Source organism: Triturus cristatus, chromosome 8 (genome assembly GCF_964204655.1).
Source record: "Triturus cristatus chromosome 8, aTriCri1.1, whole genome shotgun sequence".
Classification (NCBI taxonomy): Eukaryota; Metazoa; Chordata; class Amphibia; order Caudata; family Salamandridae; genus Triturus; species Triturus cristatus.
In genome coordinates, this window is record NC_140591.1 from 225,160,943 (window position 1) to 225,173,494 (window position 12,552).

Genomic DNA, 12,552 nt, shown 5'->3' on the forward strand with positions numbered 1-12,552 from the left:
GCCGCTGATGCCTGATCTGTCACCGGCCCCGTCTCCTTAGCCTGCTTGTCTCCCTGGTTCTGGGTATTGAGTTCACTTTGTCTCCGTCCCAACCTATCCCCCCCTGCTATTCCTGTCGATCGGTAGGGTCCTCCCCAGGGGAGCTCATGCTGCTGCTTCGACTGTTGGTTGCCTTGTGGATTTGTTTTTTCGTTTCTTATATAAAAATGAAACCGTTATGTGGGGTCCGGATGGTGTGGCTGCCGACGCTCCTTTCAACTCCTGTGACCTCTCTTCTGCCGCAGCGTGTGTTTTACTGCTTGTATTATATGCTCTTCCTGTTTGCTAGCGGCCGGCCTGAAGGTTGTAGGCCCATCTTTGTACATCTTTTGGATTCTGTAATAAACGGTTTAAAAAAAAAAAAAAAAAAAACATAACTAAAGGCACGCGGTTGGGCGCCATAGGGTTTTCTTCAGTTTTGAATCCTTCAGAGCTCTGATTTGATGGTTATCACAGGAACATTTATTTTGCAGCCATCATTACCCAACACAGTGTACCAAGCACCGTGCTAGGAAAAAGAAAAGGGCAGGGATTGGGTCCAGCTGACTCTAAGGCACAGGCCCCTTGGCTGACCCCTCTGCACATGGCCAAAGTCAGTTCACTGTGGTTGGAAGCCACCAATAGAGGGTTAGGCTCAGTAAATACTTGGATATGGCATATGATTACATAGAATTACTGATAAGATCAACTATCAAAGTTTAAAATTAAGTTATGGATGTCGTTAGTAAAACATCTCAAATAATGCTTAAAAAAACAGAAATTCACCTAAAAAACACAGTCAGATTGCAGTTGTGGTTACAATTTAATATTGAAAAAACACTGAAATTCTTGTGTTATGGTTAAGAGTATAATCCATACCAGACACAGCAACCACGCAAACCATAACTCGCACACCAAATGCAATGTTTATGACTTTACATGATGTATAACAATGAATTACACCTGAAGTGCGATGCAATTAAACAGTAACACATAATCTAATCAAATGATGATGCTGCATTCGTAGCTGTCTGTCAAAGTGGTATGGTATGGGTAATGTGATATTTAATCCCATCAACATCTTAGAAGATTTACAGCACCTGTAATTACATCTGTTTCAGTATGGGTAAGTTAATTAGTATTGATTCTGGTGGGAGAGTTATGGTTTGCATTGTTGATATGTGAGTTGTGTGTAACCATACCTTGCAAATTTCAGTGGTCTTTTTTTGTTTTAGTTTGTAACCATAACTCCACTTATCTGTGTTTTGTTAGATCAATATACATATCTCTGCTTCTGTTTCATGGGAAGTGAAGAGTCCATTGAACCAGAACACATACTTTATACGTTTCCATGCCCTAGTGGATGAACCGAACATATTTTAAGGGTCCTTGTTATTCACCCCTTAGTAGTAGTAATCTTTATTTTGGGATCAAGCCTATAGAACATGTCATACAATAAAAAAATAAAAACACTCATAAATACATTCTTAATTAAAATAAAAGGTACATTGCACCTATCGTTCATTCATCACGCTAATAATTCGTTACAGTGCAACATTGGAAAAATATGGACAAATGCATGCAATTTACTAGAATGTATGACGTTACAACGCATGCTTTTACAACGCAGTTTTTACATCGCAGCATCCTTTACAATTCATTCTTTTACATTGCATGCTGCTACATCGCATTTTTAGAAACTACAGGCCCGATTCACAGAACTAACTTAAGACAAAATCCTAAACTTACTACCAGTTGGGTATTCACAGAAGGCACTTACTCATTTTGGTATTCACAGAAGGCACTTACTCATTTCGGTATTCACAGAAGTTAGGAGTCCTAACTTTAGGACTCCTAAATGCCTTCTGTGAATTCCGAAAGTCTTATAATTTGGATTTTTCTCAGTTTAGGAGTAGTAAAGTTAGGACTCCTAACTTTACTACACCTAAACTGAGAAAAATCCTAACTTTACGACTTTAGGTATTCACAGAAGGCATTTAGAAATCCTAAAGTTAGGAGTCCTAACTTTACTACTACTAAACTGAGAAAAATCCTAATTTTAAGACTTTCGGTATTCACAGAAGGCATTTAGGAGTCCTAAAGTTAGGAGTCCTCACTTTACTACTGAGAAAAATCCTAATTTTAAGACTTTCGGTATTCACAGAAGGCATTTAGGAGTCCTAAAGTTAGGAGTCCTAACTTTACTACTACTAAACTGAGAAAAATCCTTATTTTAAGACTTTCGGTATTCACAGAAGGCATTTAGGAGTCCTAAAGTTTGGAGTCCTAACTTTACTACTCCTAAACTGAGAAAAATCCTAATTTTAAGACTTTCGGTATTCACAGAAGGCATTTAGGAGTCCTAAAGTTAGGACTCCTAACTTCTGTGAATACCGAAATGAGTAAGTGCCTTCTGTGAATACCAAAATGAGTAAGTGCCTTCTGTGAATACCAAAATGGTAGTAAGTTTAGGATTTTGTCTTAAGTTAGTTCTGTGAATCGGGCCCTACCTTTACAACGCATTCCATTACATCGCATTATACCATTACAACGCATACCATTATATCGCATTTAAGGTAAGTGTTGGATAGTGTAGGGGTAGTAATTACTATTCTAACTCCAGTGAGTGCAACATTAGGGTAAGTGATGAATAGTGTAGGGGTAAAAATTACTATTCTAACTCCGGTGAGTGCAACAGTAGGGTAAGTGTCAGATAGTGTAAGGGTACTATGCGTTGTAATAGTACGTGTTGTAATGACTTGCGATGTAAAGCCTGCATTGTAGTGACATGCATTGTAATGACATGCGTTGTAGTGACATGCGATGTAATGGCTGCATTGTAAAGGTTGTTTCCCAATTTACTACAATCATGTTGACCAGCAATGCACAGTATGATAGACAATTCAAAGAGCTATAACAAAATTCTCACTGATTTTCTTATTCGCCAGATGACTTGTAGGTAGTGCAATCGAAATACTATAATCTGCCTATAAAATTTGGTTAGCCTCTCTCAAGTGTTTTGTGTCCAAGGAGATACAACTAGGTCTAAGCTAGGACCTTCTAGGTTTAGCATAAGCTGGGCAGAAGAACAATAAATGTTTTACATCTTCTATGCTATTGTTACAAAACGGGCAATTTGTGATTTAGGATGATTGGGTTCCCAATTATGAGTAAAATTGTTCAATAGGAACCTTAGTAAATAACCACCTGTATTTAGTTTTCTCTGTTTGAAATTATCACTATTTTAGGCCTTTGCTTAAACCATATTTTCTGATTCCTTCACAGGTGTTCTGTATCCTACCATCAAATCAGAAAGATTGCTACGATGCCATTAAAAAGTATTTAAGCCTTGACAGCCCTGTCCCAAGTCAGTGTGTTGTTACTAGGACCTTGAGCAAGCAACAGATGATGATGAGCGTTGCTACCAAAGTTGTCATGCAGATGATGGTCAAAATAGGAGGGGAGCTGTGGGCAGTGGAGATACCGGTGCGTACTCAAGCAAAGAGTTTTATTCTACAGGCTCTGAAGAAGGCAAAAGAGAAAACATTGATTATTTCACTGAATGGTGTCAGTGCATGTGTGCATGTTTGTGTCTGTGTGTATTTACACACCACACAAATGCGCGCGCACACACACTTGCTACCTCTTGTGCAGTCCTCTGTGTGTCTGGCCTTGTCCCCTCTTGGTTTTGCCTAAAGCTGCCAGTCTTAAGTTCCTTACATTCCCACTATAGCTGAAGAATAGTGTTTGCTTTGCAGTTCTTATTGCTTTTATTCAGCATGGCGGCAGTGCTTCATTTTGGGTTCATCAAGGGTTTTCTAATTTTAGCTATTACGTCCCTCTGCTTCACTGTACATACGAACTTCAAAAAGGGAATTTTCTTCCTGAAATATCTCTGTTTCTAATTACCTTAATCTTATTTGTTGTATACCTGCTCCTAACTAACAGCTTTGCTGGCCGGGTCTTAGTGCATTTCTGTGCATCTTTGGTTCTGTCCATGCCCAGCCAATGAAAATAAACATACAGGTCAGCCAAGTTCTAAACCGCCTAATGATGGTGGAACTCCCGAAGCGAGGAACGTCATAATGGATTCCCACCACGTTCCATGATTGCTTACAGGGTCAGAATGACTCTTGGCAGTGTTCTTGTATTTGTTTGAAGAATCTTTTTAAAGGGATGCTGAGCCCTTCATCATCAATTCCACTCTTCAACCGTTTTGGGAAACGTTTCAACAAGAATGGACTCCTCCCCAAGTGAGAGCTCTTGAAATGAGGCATTTTCATTTCATATACATGGTTCCAGAATGCAAATAATGAAACATTTTCTCAGCATCTCAAATGATATAGGATACTGGAGGGAGGGGCCAGTATATAAATAAAATGACCTAATGGTCAGCTATTCAAATATTTATTTTTGATTCTTATGTTTACAATTAAGAATTCTGGGGAAATTTCAATACCTGTGATCAACATGTTCCTGCCTAACCCTAGAGTTTATTCCGTGTATAGGATGTTTTTCATAAGCTAGATCCTTACACATCGCCACTTCAGCTGAAATAGGCACGCACACTGTTTAGATGTTTTAAGCACTATTGTGAGATCTAAATGAACCAGTAAGTGAACAGGTCTACTGTAAGATGACATTCCTACTCCAATGTCTTATTTCCACTTTCCTCAAAAGCATGAGTAGAATCTCAAGCATGAAACTACTGAGGCACAGTTGCTGCAATGTCCAGAACTGGCTGAGCTACACATGTTTGATCACATACATTGACTACACCCAGCATTGGTTTTTGGACATCTTTGAAGTACCACCACAGTGGCAGCTTTGTAGATCACATTAGTAGGTCTTGCTTTGTAGATGACATTAGTAAGGTTTTATCTAAAAGGCTAATGGTGTAGTTATCATGCATTCATGAAAGGAGAAGAACATCCTGAACGAAGCAGTAAGTCAGGACTGTTACTACACGGAAAAGCTTGCACATAATAAGCTTACATGTACCTTTGCAGTGACTACAGTATTCATAGTTGCTTTTCTCCCAGTTCCACTTTGTACATCTTCTGGCGCTTCATTTGTGAAGGTTGTATGTTCCATTCTGGCAAACCCATAAGGGTTCCTTGCAGCTACTTGAGAGCTACTGGCATGATGGCTTAGCTAACTTACAACTTGTCCCAACACGGGACCTGTGAGACTCAATTTTGAAGCCCATCAAAACAAATTCAGCATTCCATACTTCCTCTGACTACCAAGAAACTGTGTCACAGGAAAGCCTGTTTTTCATGTGACTCAAAAACAGCTGAAGTTGCCAGGATTAGAAGTCATATAAATTCACGGGGGCAGACACTTTTGTGCCGCCATTGCGTCACTTTTGTGACGCAGCATCTGCGTAAAAAATGCGGCCAATTTATGTGACTCATCTAGGGAGATGTGTCATGTTGTAAAGCCCTGCATCACATTATACCTGCATCAGGTATAATGTATGCAGGGTTGGCGTTCCCACGCAGGAAAGCCTCGTAAAAGTGACGCAGTGAAATCTACAAGATTTCACTGCGTCACTTCTAGGACGCCACTGGGTCAAAACCTTACGCCTGCTTGAAGCAGGCATAAGGAGTGACGCAGTGTAGTGGGAATAGGCCTCAAAATGCATTGCTGGAGTTTGGTTGTGCTTGCGACAGGACTCCAACAATGCGTGACTTTTGCCCCAAAAGAAGCGTCAGAATGTCTGACGCATCTGTCAATCCTTGTGCAATGGTACGCCGTATTGTAAATACAGCGCATCCATGGTGGTGCAAGTGTTTCTCAGGCTGACGCAGGAAAATTGACGCATCTCTACAGATGCGTCACTTTATTGTAAATCTGCCCCACAGTGCTTTATTTTATTTATTTTTTGATATTCTGCTTTTGAAAGAGGTGGTCTCTAGTGGGATGTGGCATTTCAGGTGGAAGAGGGAAAGCGGGCTTCAGGAAGTTCCATGACCACCTCGCCAGCACTGATTACCAGCACTTGGACAGATAAGAAAACATCCAGGATAGGCCGTCACTCAGTTCATCTGTCAAGAGGTATTTACCACTAAGTGCCATTCTAAGTAGGCCTAAAGAAAGTAGTAGCAACTTACTCTGTCTTCCTTTTTAGGAGTGTTTTCTGTTTTAAAAAAAAGGGAAATGTTTAATTGTAAACATGGATCAGCTCCCTGTGGCTTGTCACTCACCATCCTGAAATAAGGTTGCCAACAAAGGAGCTTTTGAGGACCCAACTGTGGTTCAACACTTGAGAAACTGGGCAAGTACTGCTGGCATTGGAATCCCAATTTCTGACCGGGAAACAAATGCCTTTGCAAGCCTTGACTCAAGAATGGTCCAGATGAACTGAATCCTTCATGAAGGTATGAAGGAGAATAATGAATAATTCACAGAGAAGTCAAAACTGAATAGACACCTAAGGGCTAAAGGTAAATCAGAAGCAGTAAGCGCCTTTTCCGAAGCCTTCCTCAGGCAATCACCCCAGTAAGGGAAGCTGAAGAGCTTCCAGACCAATGTACAAGGTAAGCAAATACATGCTCAGCAGAATCCTGGGCAGAGGTTTGTTTCCATCAGTCACAGTCAAGTGCCTGGACGCAAGCCTTGCAGTACAAGTCTACTGTGTGGACCACGGTGTGCTATTATTATTGGGTTACTGCTTGCCCCGTAACCTCTGTCCTCGCCGCCGCTCCACCTTCCCGAAAGAACAGGGTCCGATGGAGTTTCTTTTTTCCCATCTATTTCTGTTACCTGTAGGGACATAGAGACTATTTTCTCTGTCCTATACCAGTCCAACCCCAGTCTACTTGTTCTGTACTTTGTGCTTCAACAACACACACTCTTAGGCAGTAACCAATTTGTAAATCATCGCTACTCTCCTTTTTGTTGGTTGTGACTTTGGGGTCAAAATGTGAAAAGATGTAAAAAATAAAATGCATGATACAGCACTAATACCATACGATTGCCTTATTCTCCATATTTTTCAGGCAGTTCAAAAATTGGGCAGTAAACATCAAGTGCAGATACCATTAGCATTTGAGGAACTTATTTATGAGCCCCTGTGTCTTTTTTGCGCTGCCGTTGCATCACTTTTTGTGACGCAGCAGCGATGTAAACTGTGTGCCACGTTGCGCCCTATTTACAATGTGACACATCTAGGCAGCTGCATCACTTTGTAAAGCCCTGCGCCCCATTATACCTGTGTCAGGTATAATGTATGCAGCGTGGGTGTTCCCCCGCAAGTAAGCCTCTTAGAGGTAGCGCAGTGAAATCTATGGGATTTCACTGCGCCACTTCTAGGATACCAGTACATCAAAACCTTACGCCTGCCTCATGCGTCTTACGACGCTACTCCAGCAACGCGTGGGTTTTGCACCGCCAGATGCGTCAGGATTTCTGATGATACTGTCTTTCATTGCGACATGGAGCGCTGTACATTAAATACGGTGCATCCATTGTGTTTCAAGGATGGCACAGAGAAACTGACACATCAATGCCGATGCGTCAGTTTCTTATAAATGAGGCCCTGAGTGTCTTTGTGCTCTGTTTTTTGCACCAGGCTATAATTAGAGTTGTTAGTCCGCTTGAAGTGTAAGAAAAGATCTAAACATATATTTTGCTATCTCTCTTGTTTTCCAGTTGAAATCACTGATGGTGGTTGGTATTGATGTCAACAAGGATGCGCTTAACAAGGGAAACTCAGTTGTTGGATTTGTATCCAGCACAAATCCCAAGCTGACCAGGTAAGCCTTTTTTGGTTGATAATTGCAATCATTGTAAGATCCTAACAAACTTTGTTAATTTGGTTTTGATATGGATTTGCATGGTTATCCAAGTCGCATCTGTGGTCCATAGTGGACACTTTCAGGTCTCCAAATTTTTAAAAAACGCCTCTTTGAAACAATAATCTTGCAGTTTGTTATTAATAAATGCTTGCTGTTTCATTGTACTTAAACAATATTGAATCTAAACCCTGAGCACGATGGCCCATTCAAAAGCCCAACATCAACTAGTTGTGCAAATAACGCAAAATCATAAAAATATCCCAAGCAGCTCACAGACTCCGCACCAATACAGCAAAGTCAGATTACTGCTTCAAAGCCCAACTCAAGTGCAACTACTCTTGCAAAGCACTTAACAAAGCAGTTAAACATCAGTCTCTCCTTCAGCAACTAGCCCATTCACTGAACTTCATGAGCATTCAATCCCTGATCATCCAGCTCATAGTCACTATCATAAACTCCATAACAGCTGGCAAGTATCGTGACAACGCCATTGAGGCTTTCTTTGATAATCTGATAAGATATAAGATAAAGCACCTATATGTTGGATCAGGGGCAGTGATAGCCTCAAGAGTGTATGAGGTAATGCGCCGGAACAGTATCAAAATTGTCATTAAAACAAGTAGCATAATCAGTTAAACAGGACTTCTTGAGTCAAAGAAAAATTAGAGACTATGAGGGTTTATTGATAGATCAGTAGTTATTACAAAAAGTAAAATGCAAATAATCATTCATTGGCAAATAGGGAATTAGCATAAAGCTCAGTCAGATACAGCATGCGGTGACTCGGTTCATCCTAAATAAAATTTAGGTTGAAAATCTGCTCCTTAGGAATGAGAGAAATGCTCTCTTAGACAGACTGGGCAAATCCCCAAAATAGGTCTGGCTTTTCCTCCAAAATGAGTCTGTTTTTATGTAGGAAAACACACAGCAAAAATCACAGTCAGCTGTAGATGAGCAGATTTTACATAGGCTCAGCGAGTCACAATTCAGAATAAAATACGATAATACATAACACCATCCCCTAAATGAATAATATTTAGTCCCTTCTTGACCTAAGGCCATCGGATGTGACAGTACAAATCTAGTTACACACAAAACATTTCAGACTTATGAAATGAATAGGCCCATTGAGTTGTAGGCAGAAAGGACCTTGGACAGAGTTACATTTGAAGGTAAAGCTTCCTTTGGAGCTTACCAGAACAACATGTCATCACACAGCATTTCATCAGTGCATTTTTTGCTGCTTGTGGGAAAAGAAGAAATGAAAACACAACCATGTTGAGTTTCAGAATGGCATCACGCCCATGTTCTCCAAGTTTGGCCAAGCTTAGGAAAAAAGTTCTGTAAAGTGCAACACAATGTTTGTGATGGAAAATGTCCATGACACCAGGCAAACATTATTTGTTAATTAGTAATATTTTTTACAACGTCATACCCTGTTCCATCATCAAAGACATTTTCTCTTGGGACCCACACTCCTATTGCTCAGAAAAGACAAATTCAGCCTTGACACACCCTTCACTTATCAGCTTTTCAGTGATCTTGCTAACCTTGGACACAGCATCCTCCACTTACACATCAAATAATGAGCCAGTTTGGGCTTGACCCTTAGTCAGCACTGAAAAGAAATTTTAGGTAGTCAATGACACTCCACAGATATGAAGAATAGAGGTGCTAGGCTCTTGGTTCTGCTAAACATGTCAGCTACTTAAATACATATTATCCAAACACCCTCATTAGCCCTCGCCAAAGCATGGGTCTTACAGACACTGCCATATCCATTCTGTTGAGCCGAGAATCGTTTGTCCAAATGGAAACCTCCATATCATCCACCATCTTAGTCCCCAATTACCTTTAGTCTGTTCTGCATACACATGGAATTCATGGTATCGACCATGCCCAACAAGACAATATGCATAGGACACAGCTCTTCTGTAAAGTGTCACCATACAACCATATCAATTGCCTCTAAACATGCCTGAACTCAAACCATCCTACATCTTGGCAGACATGAACCTTAAAGGCTTCTCTCACCTCATCATCTCTTGATGATTCAACTAAATTCTGACTTATTCTTCCTGGAACTTGTAAGGAAGAAACCCCAGACAGTCTGTTTCCGACTCCACCTCGTACATAGACCGATTCAAACTTTGAAAGCCATTCAGCAGTTTCTACTCCACTGTCCAGGTCTTCTTCCCAATACTAGCAGTGGGTGAAAATGGTGTTTGTAGTACACGCTGCTGTGCATCACATACTCTACCTACTCTGATATCTAGTGTTGGGTCCCAGGGGCGGTTGAGGAGGCCCCTTTAACTCAATGCTATGAGTTTTTTTAGACTATGGAAGTCTCTGGGGTATTCAGCAGAGAGGGGCCCATCAGGAGTTTGCGGTCCGGGGCTAAATTCCTTCTTAATATGCCCTGCTTTAGGAAAACATGCCTTGTCTCATCTGGCTCCTTTATTTGAAATCATCTATTCACCCATTTACGGAAGTGCACGGACCATCTACATTTCAGAAAGCTTCTCAAAACAGAGCTTTTCAGATATTTAAGACTGCAAGCCTTTGGTTCACTGCTGCGCTGAGATACTCCTTCCGGGTGATTCATGTGCATTATAAATTATATTAACATAACAACAAATTATATTAACGTGTTTCATTACATTACTATTAGGTGCGGGCGTTTGCAAGTTGTTTTTGTTGAAAGAAGTCTTGGGTTTCCAGATACTGTATGTCTCATCCTTTAGCCCATAAATAACCAAAGGGTGTAGGGGGGTGAGAAGCTAAGAAGCTAAATAGGGGCAACCCTCAGTCTCCCTGAATATGTCCAATAATTACACAAGAAAAGGTTAACCTATCGAGCTGTGATTTCACTGCACCCATTATAGCTCATAGTTGTAAAAACTTCACTTTAAGATCGTTAGTACGCTTAATCTCTACTCCATTGCATATATTATCAAAGAATCAACAAATTAGTGTAGTAAATCAAAAAAGTAAACATAACAAAATATTGATGAATAAAAACAAAAAAACTGAATCAATGAAAAAGCTAAGGTAAAAATGTAAATAATAAATTACTAGCCATATATCTCTCAAAAGTAAAATCTCACTTAAAAACACTGAAATTATGACCTTCATACCTTGAGAAGTACTGTGTCTAGGGTCTTGACCCATGATGCTTTTTGGTATGGGAAATGGTACATCCAAAACCCTAAAGAAAAATTAATTGTGCAAGATTTCCCAGAAAGATGTTTAGCAACTGATAGCTTTAGGTCCTTTGTATGAATATTGGGCTTGTGGTATATCCACAAAATCATCCATGACTTCTGACTCACATGGTGTTATCTACATGAACAATATAAACCATGAGTATATATATTTTGTATGGCTTTTTGTAAGGCAATTAAAACTCACCCTTTCCCATTGACTTAGGATCTGCATTCATTCTGTAGCCTCCCAATTCCTGCCGGTTAGCGCTGGGACGCCCCTTTGCTGGGGCAGCTATGCGCTATATAAAACTCCGTAACATAACATAACATCACTAGTGTGAATTTCTCTTCTTAAGAAAGTGATCATGTATCCGCAATCCCCCTTTGCTGTGCCGACAATAGAAAAAGGTGGTAAAAGGATGCTTATTGCCCTTTATTCTCCAAACTTGTAAACAGAATGACTCCAATCACATCTCAGCGAATCTCCCTCAAAAAGGAGTGGTCTGGGGCAGGAAGAGAGCAAAGGTTTTCCTTGCTAAAGAAGAGTCTCTTGAAGGAGCTGATGCACCCCATGCTTTGTAGGTACAGGGTTAAGAAAGGAGTACTGGGAGTAATGAAGATCACCCATAAGGAATCTTAGCATTACTTGCCATGAGCATGTACAGAGAGCCCCACAATTTGCACATACCTTTATCGTGTAACAAGATCTATAGTTCTCTTGCCAGTCCTAAAATGCTGTGTTTCAGGTGATTACCTTACTCTTTTATTTGTGCAGTATCCTTAAGATGTTTTGAAGAAACTACTGTATTGATTTTATTAAATATATGTAAACGTTCAATTCTATCTGTACTCTCATTGCAGGTGGTTCTCCCGCTGCATTATTCAGAGTTCAAACACAGACATCGCAGATTGTTTAAAAGTCTGCATGAAAGGTACAGTATTCAAGTAAACCCATGCCTCGGCGGCTGATAAAACACAATTCGTAGTGGCCATAATTATGTGGCCTGGATTGGGGAGAAAGAAGGTATTTACTGCACCTGGTATGTACAGAATGTTTTTGTTACTGGAATATTATACATACATTTCAGATGTCATTCACGCTTGTTGATAATGGTTTTTCAAACTCCATATTCGAAGCAGCACTTTATCCAAAAATGTACCTGACACAATTTAATGAATTATTAAGCCACTTTACAACGCTTTCAAGAACAAAAAGTTTGTTGTTTGGTTTCTAGATCTCCTTCTAATAAATCATAAGACATTTTTGTTATTTTAGGAATGTTCAATGTGGGAACAACATGTAAGTGAGATTACGCACAGGACAAGTAGTGTGTCCAAGTGGTTTGACAATTTGTCTTGGTACATTAATGGGAAGTACATGTGCATGCTCCTTACAATATGGTCTTTGTGACCTGAAGGAACAATATTTACCTTCCCCCTGTGTTTATTCCATCTTCTTGCACCTCTAACTCCCAAACCAGTTGCTTTCCAGGTGAGATGGAGCCAGTCAGCCATCAGAGTAGCTT

At 40.2% G+C, this 12,552-nt stretch overlaps 1 protein-coding gene across 2 annotated transcripts in view; it reads left to right on the forward strand.

Moving 5' to 3' along the window:
- Nucleotides 1-12,552, forward strand: part of PIWIL4 (piwi like RNA-mediated gene silencing 4) — a 370,970-nt gene that overhangs the window by 294,753 nt on the left and 63,665 nt on the right. For both annotated transcript variants that reach the window (XM_085621407.1, XM_085621408.1), the window contains exons 15-17: nt 3,304-3,504; nt 7,675-7,778; nt 11,888-11,958. In XM_085621407.1, coding sequence (XP_085477533.1) covers nt 3,304-3,504; nt 7,675-7,778; nt 11,888-11,958 — 376 coding nt within the window. The remainder of the gene's footprint in view (nt 1-3,303; nt 3,505-7,674; nt 7,779-11,887; nt 11,959-12,552) is intronic.